We start from the raw sequence: 13,986 nt of genomic DNA on the forward strand, positions 1-13,986 counted from the left end.
CCTTAGTTCTTTTTTTCTTTCTGTCAGTCTATCAGTTTTTTTCCTGGGGACTTTCTCTGGTGGTTGTACTATTACAGTGGTGGCAAACCTTTGGCACTCCAGATGTTATAGACTACAATTCCCATCAGCCCCTGCCAGCATGGCAAATTGGCCATGCTGGAAGGGGCTGATGGGAATTGTAGTCCATAACATCTGGAGTGCCAAAGGTTCGCCACCACTGTACTATTATTTCCTCCCCTGTACTGGCATTTTCATCTAGCAGTCCTACTATTATTTCTCCTTCTGTTTCTGGAGTGTGTACTGTTCTTTCTTCAGGTGTTACAGTTGATTTCTTTTCACAATTTTTCTGGATTTCTTCCAGTTCTATCTCTGTAAACATTTTACTCTGTATGATGAATTGCCTTTCATCTGCCAGTCTTTGCTCAGTGATATTCGAATCTGGGTAGTGTTGTTTCCATTGTTCATACATCCGCTTCAAGTATCCTCTTTTCCTGGCTCGGAGTTGTAGTAACAAGCCATGATGGCATGATTTTCTTGTGTACTGTACTTCTTTTGGATGGTTGGTCCACTTGTAGCCCACTTGTCGACGCATGGCCAGGGACCCCAGCATGTGACGCAGCCCTTGTTAACCCGCAGGACTCAATTCTTCAATGCAGTGCACATGAAATAATTTTTTATTTAGAAGGGTTTCTTTATGCCCAGACAGGTTTCAGGACTGGAGAACAAAATTAAGAGTACCACTCAACCCATACAGTATGGTGAATACTGTATGGGTTGGTGAACACTCTTAGTTTTGTTTCTCAGTTGAGACCTGTCTGGCTTGGGAGCCCCTTCTGGTAGTTTCCCTCCAGCATAGCTCTCAATGTCATTGAAGCACCTTTCCCCATGACAAGGGGATGCCCACGAGGGGCAATTATTTATTTATCTATTTTAATTTACTTATTTTTAGAAGCATTTACCTTGTTCCTTCAGTGGCTTTGGATCTCTGACTTACGCTATTGCTTTTGAAGATTGAGTTATATTTTGTATGCATTTTATATGTTTATTGTACATGGGTTGTACAGCATTTGTATGTACAAGGTATATACAACATTTGTATGTACAAGGTACATTATTTATACTTTGAATGTATAATTCATTCATGGGCAAATACTATTGAAACACATGCTTTTATGGTGAAGCAGAACATGGTGCAAAGATAAAGAACTGCAGAAAAGATGGAACCATGTTTCTGTCCCTCCATGGACTTCAAAGAAACGTGTGTTTTAATAAGTGCAGGTCTCTCAGGAGCCATTATTGTTTACCTTTCAGAGTGAAGAAGAAGGGTAGGAACTGGAGAAGCCACCTGATTGGCTGTGGCATCCTGCCCTCTGATTGGCCTAGTGGCTAGATGATACAGAGTGGGGAGGCGGTTAACTCCCTGACTGAACAAACTGAGGAACTTTTGGGAGTGTGATGTTTCTGAATAAAGAGCTGTTAGCCTTTTCTGTGACAAAACATCATAACTTGGAGAAAGTAGTTCAGTCATTGAAGTAAATCTGTGCTGTGGTTTAATCAAATATACACAGACTGGAAAGAACTGGTGGTTAGGTTACTGAGGAGCCCAGGCTGAGTAGCAGATATATAACCAAGGAGGGATAGATCTTCCAGGGAGGGGAGAAGAATCCCAACAACCAGTTAGTCTGTTTATTGAGTTTTGCTTTGAGTTTCCTCTAAAGAGCGTTTTTAATGTTTATTTTGGGGTTTTCTATCTGTGAGGGCTGAGCAAGGATTCTGAAGTGAATGCACCAAGTATGATAGAACCCAGTGTGTTAATCCTTAAGCCTGACATCTTAAGTAACAGAACCATCTAAGTAACTGTACTATCTGAGAAACATCTAAGCTTACTGAAACTGACCAAACTTCTTTAAGTCTGTGCCTGAAAACAAATACTGCTTCTCTGCCAAAGATCTCTGTTGTAAACATGTATTTCTGCTGTCTTATTCATTTCTTTCTCCAAGTTATTCATCTTCCATTCCCATCTGCACTCTTGTTAAATAAATCTTTTAATCTGTTTTACATCTATGCCTCAGTATTATTATTTTGGTGTGCCTTATGGAGGGGGTTTCCAAGAAAGTTTTTAAAATAGCAGGCTTCCTTCACCATCTGCGAGTATAACAGGGCTGAGAGAAAGTGTTCCTTATCACCAAACACTACCATATTAGAAACAGCTCAGTCCCTAAGGTGAAAAAGCTGGGGAAATCCAGCAATCTAGGCCCGAGAGTGGTTTCGCTGCCTTCGTGATATTGAAAAGTTGGGGGGGGGGGGGGCGCACCATTCTTTCCCTAGATGGATCAATACATTTTTAAAAAGCGAAACCTGAGTTACAGAGTTGCTTGCAACTTCTAATTTTAGCTGTTTTCCTCCCAACTCAAAGCAGTGAGTTTATGGAAATAATTTGGGGGGGTGGGGGGTGGGAGAGACTGCTTAACCCTTTCTCCTCCAGATGTTGTTTTGACCAGAATCCTCCATCTGCTTTTCCCCTTGGTTAAGAAATAAATGAGTGCCTTTGTTATTTCCCTGAAAAAAATAATGTGGCCAGAGGGAGTGATTCCAAGGGGAAAGATATGTAAAGGGGAAAGGGTCAAGTATTGCCTTCTGCTGCACAGAACTTTTGTCATCTTAAGGTTGCTTGGGGTTAAAATAAAAGCACTTTGGGGAAGATAAATGTGTAACGGTCACTTTGTGTTTTAAATGCCTCCAGTCAAAAGCCAGTGAAGGGCATTTGATGGATTACTTATTGGGTATCCACCCTGAAATGGTAATGAACACATGGTTGCCATGTATGTGGTACAAGTGTACTCACAGGGAGGTGGATTGGCTCTAGTTCCCTGCCACTTGGTGTCAAACACATGTTTACTTCTGGACCACGCATGAAACACACAACGATTCCCAGAAATTGTACAGAAAAGGATCTCTCAAGGCACATTTCTGTCACCTTAGCTACCCTCTGGATTTTTGTTCGGAACTATTTTTCTCTTGTGAAGATTTTCCATGAATGACTAAGTTCTCCTTGGCCCAGCCTGAAGGCTGAAAGAACCCTTGTGTAGTTTTTCTACTTAATTTTGAAAATAGGCTCTTTTCTGTTGGCTGTGTCTTTAAATCCACTGTTTGGAAAAATAGGTGGGCTGTCTCTGAAATCTCCAATTTCTTGACCTTTAAAGCTCTCTGTAGGAAGAGAAAACACTGGTGCAGTAATAAAAGGAACGTTGTTTAGAAAAAAATATAATCATCAGCTGGAAAAGCAGCGAACGCAAGAAAGGAGATTGACGGGGTCTTTTGTGAATTAAAAGGACGCAGCCGTTCCCAAAGGTACACATTAGCCACAAGTGCAACAGCAGCTTCTTGCTTATAATAATTTTAGTTATGAAAGTTGACCGTTTCTTAGAATACATTTCAGTGCAGGTTCAAAAGTATAATGGATGTACTTTTCTTTCTGAATAATGCTTCTTGTGACTTGGGTAGTGAATGCTAATGAAGACGTTTTTAATCTGTTTGCTGTACTCGGAAAGGAAAGGTGCAATTGAAAACCGTCTCGCACGCCATACTTACTGTTAAATACCCCAAAATGCTTCTGTTCCTTTTTCTCCTCTTCCTGCTGATTCTATTTTTCAAAAAGGGGAGGGCCCATTATTAAGATAGACTGCACTTGCCTCCTGGTCCTTTTCTGGGGGGGGGGGTTGAAGGGGGAGGAGGACATTCCCTGCTCTGGAAGAGGTTTGTTCCCCTTCTATCCTGTTGAAATCAATGAACTCTGAGACCAGGGACCTGGAGACCCCCCCAGAATTACAGCTCATCTCCGGGCTACAGAGAACAGTTCCTCTAGACAGAGAGAGGGTGCTTTGGAGGGCAAACTGTATGGCGTTGTGTCCCATTGATCCCCCCCCATCCCCTAAACACCAGGAATTTCCACATCTGACTCTGCCAACCCTATATCTGTTTCATGGAGATCTGTGATTTCTTTCCCCTGCGTTTCTGTTTGAACCCAAAGCAGCCCTCGGAGGTCTCTTTTTGCTCAGTGTTTTCCTCCCTCGCCTCTGGTAATTCACAATCCCTGTTTTTGCCTTTTAGGGATGCTTTCCAAAATGTCGGCTAGCATGCACTGAACTGTCATTCACTGGGCTCAGCCCTTTGCTGAGTTTCTGGCAGTTCAGTCTCTGTGTGGGGGTGGATGCATCATGATCCATGCATAGGAATGCGTGCCCATGAATACGAAGGCGCCACACAGTGCCCAGCCTGTCGTTTCATATGCTGCAGCTGCTGGAGTACTCTTTGAGTGGATGGAAACAGATTGCAGGACAGTTCGGGTTTTCTAGGACATCTTTAGGCAAAGGAACAAACACCCTCTTGGCTTTCAGTCAGTGGAGGATGGGATTATTGCAGAGGCAATGAACGCAGCATATGGAGCAGAGCCTTCAGAAATGGGTAATGGCGGGATGGGGTCAGGCTTTGAGAAGGGATCTTCGCTGCGAGAGGAGAGATGTTAACGGTAGGCAGGCAGACGGCTGAATTTCTTGGTTTTGCTCTTTTGACCTAGGAATACTCTCCCCTCCCTAGTCACATTCACTTCTCTCTTGCGTAACTGGCATGCGTTTGTGCCTTTCCTGCAACTGAATTCTTCCAGCTGCATCCACCTGTGTTCTGTGTATATGCATTGGCAAAGGCATGTGTGACAGGTATAAAAGGCATCTAAAAACTGTACATGGTGATTGTGGATTTGCAGGATTGTGGATTTGCCTGCTCCAACTTCTGCTGGACTTTCCCTCTTCGTCATTTGAGAGCAAGATTTTTTCCTTCAGTATCCTTTTTTTTGTGGCCTGCTGTTCTCCCCCCCCCCTTCCCCCCCAACACACACCCTTCATCTAACACAGTGATGGCGAACCTTTTTGAGACCGAGTGCCCAAATTGCAACCCAAAACCCACTTATTTATCACAAAGTGCCAACATGGCAATTTAACCTGAATACTGAGGTTTCAGTTTAGAAAAAATGGTTGGCTCCGAGGCGTGCGGGAGTAAACTTGGTGGTAGTCGGTGACTTTGCTTTGAAGCAACCGTGCAACTCTTCCAACGGGTGAATCATGACCCTAGGAGGGTTTACTCAGAAGCAAGCCCCATTGCCAGCAACCGAGCTTACTCCCAGGTAAAGGATCATGCTTTAGTTCTTCGCATAAAAATCAGTGGGGTTTAACAGCGCTTAATAGGGTTACCTACACTGCTTCCCCAAAACTAGGTCTTAGGTTTAATGCTAATAATCGAGCCCAGCGGCCCAGGCTAGCCTAGATGTGGGGGGGGGGCAACTCTGTTTGCGCGTGCCCACAGAGAGGGCTCTGAGTGCCACCTCCGGCACCCGTGCCATAGGTTCGCCACTGTCCACTTTATTTGCTGGTTAATGTTTATTTGTTGATATTAACTCAATCCAGCCCCCATGTTCTACTTCTCCTCCATTGTGTCTAAACAGCAATCCTGTGAGGTCGCCTAGACTGAGAAGGCATGACTGGCCCAGGCCCACCCAGTGCACCTAATGACAGAACAAGAATTCGAACCTTGGCCTTCCAGATCCTAGCCTGACACTCCAACCCCTCCACCCCACCAGTTTGCCAGTTTTAATGTTCAAACAGCTCTCATTTGTCAAAATGGGAAGCTGTTGAAGCAGCGGATTTACTCGGAAGTAGACCACCTCGCAGGACGCAATGTAGACAAGAACTGACAGACACACAGACACCAGTGCAGTTCTCTTTATTGCTCTCTACTGACAAAGTGCTTCGCCAGACCACAGGTGTTTTCAGGCACAAGTCACTCTGTTGTCTGTGCTATCTATATACAAATGTGGTACCCATCAGGTGCCCTCACCTTATCAGGTTATGCACACGGTACATGTTGTGCACTCAGTCCTAATTATGCACACGGCACCTGCTAGAAGGAGGGTCCAGCTGTCATTTAGATCTTGCTCATCTAAACACATGTTCTGACAGAAGCTGCCTGTTGCAGATCATGTGACCTGCTTTGATCATGTGACTCTGCTTGGAAGAGAGGAGATGAGGGCTCAGTTTGCTCCTCCTGGGGCTGCCCTAGAAGATAGATCAGGAAATCGCAAAATATTACAGCCAGTTTGTCAGGGGAGGGGCTGTGGCTCAGTGGTGGACCGCCTGTTTGGCATGCAGAACGTCTCCGGTTCAGTCCCCAGCATCGCCAGCTAAGGATCTGGCAGTAGATGAGGTGAAAGACCTTTGAAGAGCCGCTACCAGTCAGAGTACACAATGCTGGCTTTGGTGGACCAAAGGCCTGGCTTAGTATAAGACAGCGTTGTGTGTTGAGTAAGATCAGGGGCAAGCTGATAGGACCCAGCTGCTCCTGGTGGGAGCTGTTCTGGTTGGCAGCAGAGGAGAGGACTCACAGAAATCGGTTTAAATTACGGGCGGAACGGTACCAGCTGGACATTAGGAGAACATTTTTTACATTTAGAGTAGTTTAGCAATAGAATTTGCTGCCTAGGGAGGTGGTGAACTTCCCTCCACTGTAGTCTTCAAGCAGCAGCTGGACAAACACTCGCCAGAGATGCTTCAGGCTAATCCTGCATTGAGGAGTGAAGTCGGTACGGCGACGCAACGAAGAAACGAGGCGCAGCGATATCATCCAGTGGAGAGAAGCCAGCGGCAGGCTAGCTGTAAAGGTTTCAATGGTGTTGATGGTAAGGGCAGCCGCCTAACCTTGAGTACATTCCACAGCCCGGGCGATGGGCCAGCTTCATCGGCGGAGACTTTATCTCTGCGCGGGAGATGAGGTCTCCGTTCCCATGGGAAGCAGGGAGGGGGATGGGATGAATAGAGTTATAACCTGTGCTTCTGGCGGGAAGTGTCATTCCTGCCACTGCGTGTACTTGAGCTTTCTAAGATGTCTGAATAAACGGTCTTTTTTCACCAAAGAGCCTTTTATTTCTGCTTCTATGGAATTCCTTACACTAGCACGATCCGTGGGTCTGGCTAATCTGCCGTACCGTGGTCCCTGGCACCTTTTATTAGGGTTTGGGGAAGGCGGGAGAAGGTTGCACAATTCATAGCCTGCGGGGGCAGCGTACGTGCAGGAAGAAACGTCTCCGTCTGGGTCAATTCCACATCTGGGGGTCTTGTGACCCATGACTCAGGCATCTGGTGACCTATGAGTCAGGGGGATCTCGTGACGGGTGTGCGTGGGCGCCCAGAAGGGGACAGATGGCGCAGGCATTCCTGTGCACTTTCTGAGGCTCTGCTGGGTTCGCTGGCTCACCCCCACAGAGGACGGGGCTGATGGCCTCTGTGGACCCTCCCAGCTCCGTGGTTCTATGTTCTGTGATTGCTTCTCTGGGGTCCCTTCGTTGGATACAGATTAGTTTTTTAGTCCCATTTAAGGTCCTGGTGCTTACCTTGAAAGCCCTTCTTGACTTTGAGGTCCACATTCTCCTCCCAGTCTAAGCCACGTTCTGCCACTGCCTGCGGCTCAGGCTTTAGGGGTGGCTGCCCCTTGCTTGCAGAGCAGCCTCCAGGCAGTGTTCAGGGGGGGCTTCCGCCATCCTGGCCTTTCGGCGTGGTGGCCAAACAGACATGCCCACTGCTATCTGGGTATTTTGAGCCTGGTCAAAACGACGACACAAAAGAAAGAATGTTTCTAACAGCTGTGAACAGAGTATTCCCGCACTGGTTATTTTAAAGCAATTTAAATGTGTTGGATATTTATTGTTTCTTGTTATACAGTTGTTATTCACTTGGGTTTAGATATGTTGGGAGAAGGCAGGCTTATAAATATTTTTAATAAACAAATGTCTAAATAACTGAATAAAGCCTCAAAGCACAGTGAAAAATAGAGCACCAAAAATCAGAAACCAATATCACAGAAATTAAATGAGATTTTCGAGGGTTATCCCGCTCCCCCCAGGGTTCGTGGGCGGGCCACGACTAGATGACGGGACCCCTCCCTCTCCCTCCACTTCTCCCCAGGGGACCAACAAATACCAAATTACAAAGCAAGTTTGTGTGTTTGTATGTGTTTTTTGTACCATCAAGTCGCTTTTGGTGACTCTGTGAATTAAAGACCTCCAACGTATCCTGTCATGAACTGTTTTGTTCAGCTCTTGCAAACCGAGGCCTGAGACTTCCTTTTTTGAGCCAATCCATCTTATGTTTGGTCTTCTTCTTTTTCTGCTGACCAACTTCTCTTTGCGTTATTGTCTTTGCCAGTAAATCTTCTCTCAATGAGACCAAAGCGTGAGACGCTCAATTTAGTCATTTTAGCTTGTAGGGAGAGTTCAGGTTTTAGTTGATCTAGAAAAAGCAAGATTGCAAAATGCTATTAAGCACCATGCTGTAAACTGGTAATAAATGTCTTCAATCTACAAACTCATGCTGTCAAAAAAGAGGCCACAAATGATGTAATGTGTAATGCCTTGAAAGAAGGACAGTAACGTGTAATGCTAAATAATGTATGAATTTACACTTGCACATCTACAAATGAGATATAGCTTGCTTTCACCCTTATTGTCACATGGACACACATCCTTTAGGAATCTGGCATTTGTCCTGTTAAAACAGGATATGAATTTGTATATTTAATACATTCGCTATATTTACAGTATAGTGCTCTTTAGCACTCCAAAATTCTACATAAGCTTATGTACTTGTGAGATATTATGAAGTTGTACGTGGGTAGGATGCACCCAAGGCAAGGAAGGTTTAGGTGTTCCTTTGCCCTCCAGGTGTTTTTCACCTCAAAATTTCCCTCCCCAAGCCACATTCTAGATAGCCAGCATGGTGTAGTTGTGACGATGTTGGACTAGGATCTGGGAAGCCCTGGTTCAAACCCCCGCTCGGCCATGGAAGCTTGCCGGATGACCTTGGGTCAGTCAGACATTCTCACTCTTGATCCTGGCTAGTACTTGGATGGGGGACCTTTCAGGAATACCAGGGCTGTGACATAGAGGCAGGCAAAGAGAAACCACCTCTGGATGTCCCTTGCCTTGAAAGCCCCACTAGGGGTCACCATAAGTCAAGTGTGACAATCTCCAGAGTTTCCGCAGGGCCTGTACGATGGACCTGTTCCACCAGGCATTTGGCCAGCTTGGCTAAGTGCATCTGCCACCATTCCATCTGGCCTCCCGGGAGGGAGGGAGGGAGGGAGGGAGGGGGAGTCCGACGCCATCTGATATTAATATTTATATGGTTCTGTTTAAATTATTGGGGTACTGTGCTGGTTTAATTGTATTTTAATGCTTTATTTACTGTGGTTGTTCACCGCCCTGAGCCCTTTGGAGAAGGGCGGTCTATACATTTAATAAAATAGACAGCAAAAAATCCCCAAACAGCATCACTTTCAGTGGTGTTTAAACTAGAGAGCCCAAATTCTCCTTTTAAATCCACCTTAAAGGTAGAATCTGGGGTCCCCAGTTAAACAACATTGAAAGTGATGCTGTTTTGGAGTGGATTATCCCCCACCCTGAAACTGCATCACTTTCAATGTTGTGTAGTGGTTAAGAGCAGGTGCATTCTAACCTGGAGGAACCGTGTTTGATTCCCTGTTCTTCCACTTGAGCTGTGGAGGCTTATCTGGGGAATTCAGATTAGCCTGTGCACTCCCACACATGCCAGCTGGGTGACCTTGGGCTAGTCACAGCTTTTCGGAGCTCTCTCAGCCCCACCCACCTCACAGGGTGTTTGTTGTGAGGGGGGAAGGGCAAGGAGATTGTAAGCTCCTTTGAGTCTCCTACAGGAGAGAAAGGGGGGATATAAATCCAAACTCTTCTTCTAATCTGAGGACCTCAGATTCTCCCTTTAAATCCATGCTGTCAGGGGTGCAATTGTTAAGCTAGAAGCACCAAACTTTCAGGGTATCTTTAGGAGACTCTCCTAATGATACCACTCAGGTTTGGTGAAGTTTGGTTCAGGGGGTCCAAAGTTATGGACCCTCAAAGGTGTAGCCCCCATCTTCTATTAGTTCCCATTGAAAACAATGGAGGATGGGGCACTCCCTTTGGGAGTCCATAGATTTGGACCCCCTGGACCAAACGTCACAAAATCCGGGTGGTATCAATAAGAGACTCTCCAGATAATACATCCCAGGTTTGGTGAAGTTTGGTTCAGGATGTCCAAAGTTATGGACCCTCAAAGGTGTAGCCCCCATCTTCTATTAGCTCCCATTGGAAACAATGGAGGATGGGGGCACCCCCTTTGGGAGTTCATAACTTTGGACCCCCTGAACCAAACCTCACCAAACCCGGGTAGTATCATCAGGAGAGTCCCCCAAATAATACCTGAAGGTTTGGTGCTGTTAGCCCAGGGGTAGGGAACCTGCGGCTCTCCAGATGTTCAGGAACTACAATTCCCATCAGCCCCTGCCAGCATGGCCAATTGGCCATGCTGGCAGGGGCTGATGGGAATTGTAGTTCCTGAACATCTGGAGAGCCGCAGGTTCCCTACCCCTGTGTTAGCCCCAACAATGCGCCCCCTGCAGGCAAAAAACAAAAAAACACTAAAATGTTTTAAAAACCCAGAAACAGAAGGGCGGAGCTTCGGACATGAAGGGGGGGGTTGAACCCGAGAAAAAAACACCCTTACCTACGTCCTTGCTCTGCTTGTGTGTGTTCATTCAAACTTTTTGTACATTGTCTATCAATATATGTGGATACCAAGTAAAGAATATCTCTCTACATACCTATCTACCTGCCAGTGCACACCTTGCCCAGTTGTTTACATCTGTTGGTGCCACTTCTCTCTCATCAGTTGGGAAGTATAGGTTATATCCTGTGGATCTTTTCCACTAACAGCAGAAAAAGCAGTCCCCCACCCATTTCTGTGTTTTCCAGGCCTTTATGCAAATGTTTATTTACTTATTTTATTTATGCCCCATCTTCCTTCCCAGAGGGGACCCATTTTATCCCCCAAGAACCTCGTGAGGTTGGTTAGTCTGGCCCAGTGTCAGCCAGCAAGCTTCCATGGCAGAATAGGGATTCAAACCTGGGTCTCTCAGATCCTCGTCCATCACTTTAACTGCTGCACTGTGGTGTGCAGAATGACTTGGTGTTTGTGCACCATTCTTTCTCGCAGTAATGCAAACCGTAACCTGAATGTTGCTTCGTGTGCAGGGCTCCCCACTGTCCTGGTCATTAGAGAACTTCTGAGTTGCAGCTCCAGGATGTGCTTCTTGGTGAGGAAAGAATCCTGTGAGCACCGTGTTCTTGGGACACCCACAAATAAGCACCTTCAGCACGGAGGTGGACAGTGCCCATAATTGTAGCCCCCCCCCCCCAAATAGTGCAGGGTCTCTGCCCTCCTAGATGGAAGACTTCTTCTCTTGGGATCCAGAGTCTCAGAGTCAGAGGAGTTCAGGTTCCTCGGCATCTTCTTGTCTTCCTCCGCTTGGCCTGGCCAGTCTTCCCACACCAAGGAAGGGGCCAGGAAAGCTTTGCCTGGGGAGGAAGGATTTTCTGGATTTTCCAGGAATGGTCAAAAAGCCTTCATAATGATCAGCCTTTTTTCTTTCCCCGCAGCTATGGGTTAACCAAGAAGATGGCGTTGAGGAAGGAACTAGCGAAGTACAGAATGGGCACTTGGACCAAAATGCTGCTGACTGCCTCTGTCTCGGTAGAACTCTTCAGAACCGAGACCAGATGAGAGCCAATGTCATCAATGAAATCATGAGCACCGAGCGCCATTATATCAAACACCTGAAGGACATTTGTGAGGTATGTGCCCATCTGCTGGCTTAAGATGTGTCAGATTTAGATAGTTTGTTATACTCATTGACCATCATTCTATTACATACAACCAGTTTTACAAAAGCAGAAAACTTTGATTTGAACCAATTGAAACAAAGAGCTTTCCAACAACTGTACAATGGAACCTCGGTTTTCATTGATAATCCGTCCGGGAAACTTGAGTGAAATCCGAAACCGACAAAAACCAAGGCAAACACTGGACAAGGAACTGCATGGGTTGCCGTTTGTTGTTGCAAAATTAGTGCGCACGCGCGCCGACGAAATCCAACAAAAACTGTAGCAAACGACAAAAACCAAGACAAAATTTTCGGGGAAAGAATCGATGAAAACCGAAACTGACAAAAACTGACGACGACGAAAACCGAGGTTCTACTTAATGTCCTTCCTGAAAGCAAACGAGATTAAAATATAAGACAACTTTAAAACAATACGTACTCTTCTTACATCTGTTTCAAAATTTGGAAGTTAACTTTAACAATTAAATATGGTGGACTTTATATACAAATGTGCAGACTTCACGATTTGAATAGTAATCTGTGATTGCTATGAGCTTTTCAACCCAAACTGAGTGCCCTGAGAGGGCAGCATTGTAGATTCACCCTTGTGTCATAGTGAATAAACTTAGGCTGGAAAAGCCTGGTTTCAAAATCCTGCTTGTCTGTGAACTCCCTAAGTGGCTATCCAATGTATTTCACCAGGCTGTAGACTCTAATTCATATCTGCAACTGAAGAAACATGGAGCGGGGCCTTTGAAGCAGACCTTCTAAGCTCAGAGATTCCAGATCTTTCTGATTAGATTTCTAACACTGGCCCATAAAGGAGCTAGTTGTCAAGACTTTCCCCCAGAGCTCCCCTTTATGCCCCAGTTTAGCTTTTTTGCTAGCCCCAGATACTAGCAGCAGCCCCGAAGACCTGCATCTGCCACAGGGCCTCAACCTTATTTTGTGTTCAGAGAGGCTTGTAGAAGAGATCGTAGCCACACTGAGAGAGACAAGCAGCTGCTTCTGTACCATGGGGAGGTGGGGGTGGAAAGTGCCGCCAAGTCTGGGGGAGGGCGGTATACAAGTATAATTAATTAATTAATTAATTAATTAATTAATAAAGTCACAGCTGACTTTTGTTGACCCCAGAGTGTTTCCAAGGTAAGAGATGAGCGGAAGTAGTTTGCCATTGCCTGCCTCAGCATAGCGACCCTGCATTTCCTTGGCTCGTATTCTCATCCAAGTACGAATTAGTTGTAGCTAGGCCCATATTCCCATCCAAGTACTAACTAGGGCTGATCCTGCTTAGCTTCTGAGATCTGGTGATCCCAGCTCAGTGTTCATGATGCAATAGATACCACAGTAATTCTCCTTGGGTAAGTTGGGTAACCAACAATATAGTTTTATTTATTTACTTCACTTATAGTCGACCTTACATGTCTTACATTTTTCTCCTACATTTTAGGGTAGACTCAGACTGCCCTAAGGTTATCCAACAAGTGTCTGTGGAAGAATGGGGGCTTGAACTTGGGTCTCCCAGATCCTAGGACCTAGTCCAGGGGTAGGGAACCTGCGGCTCTCCAGATGTTCAGGAACTACAATTCCCATCAGCCTCTGTCAGCATGGCCAATTGGCCATGCTGGTAGGGGCTGATGGGAATTGTAGTTCCTGAACATCTGGAGAGCCGCAGGTTCCCTACCCCTGACCTAGTCTATCCATCATACCCTGCTGGCTCTCTTAAGTATCACCTTTTTAAGCCACTGACTTGGGTGGGCTTGGGTTAAGATGGCACCATCAGTATTTTAAATTTCCCTGGAACTTGGAATATTTCTGTGCATGCAAATTTTAATTTCTAGTAAGTCCCATCACATTATCTTGGGGTAAATAAAAGCATATTAAAATGCAATTAAAACCCCTCAATATGGCCACAACTGCTAATTATGTTTTTGTAGAGTCTTAGCCCCCATATTCCCTTAAGCCCCAAGGACACAACACAATATACAGGAGGCCAAGTGGAAAGAAATGAACATAGCAAGCACAAAAATCTCCGCTGATTTCAGCTTCAGGTAGCCACCCACAAAGCAGCTGATTGTTTAGAAAGACATTTCAGGATTGAAATTTGGCCCGTATTCAGGCAAAGCGATCCGTGTAATTGTAGGGAGAGAGACACCAAACCAGAGAATGAAATGAACACCTTGTCAGGAGTAGGTTTTGATTGAATTCAGA

At 45.6% G+C, this 13,986-nt stretch overlaps 1 protein-coding gene across 5 annotated transcripts in view; it reads left to right on the forward strand.

Annotated features, from left to right (window-relative positions):
* The window catches only part of ARHGEF9 (Cdc42 guanine nucleotide exchange factor 9), a 268,515-nt gene that overhangs the window by 194,372 nt on the left and 60,157 nt on the right, over positions 1-13,986 (forward strand). For all 5 annotated transcript variants that reach the window (XM_048513765.1, XM_048513768.1, XM_048513767.1 and 2 more), the window contains one exon: positions 11,552-11,746. In XM_048513765.1, coding sequence (XP_048369722.1) covers positions 11,552-11,746 — 195 coding nt within the window. The remainder of the gene's footprint in view (positions 1-11,551; positions 11,747-13,986) is intronic.

This window comes from Sphaerodactylus townsendi, linkage group LG13 (assembly GCF_021028975.2).
Source record: "Sphaerodactylus townsendi isolate TG3544 linkage group LG13, MPM_Stown_v2.3, whole genome shotgun sequence".
NCBI lineage: Eukaryota > Metazoa > Chordata > Lepidosauria > Squamata > Sphaerodactylidae > Sphaerodactylus > Sphaerodactylus townsendi.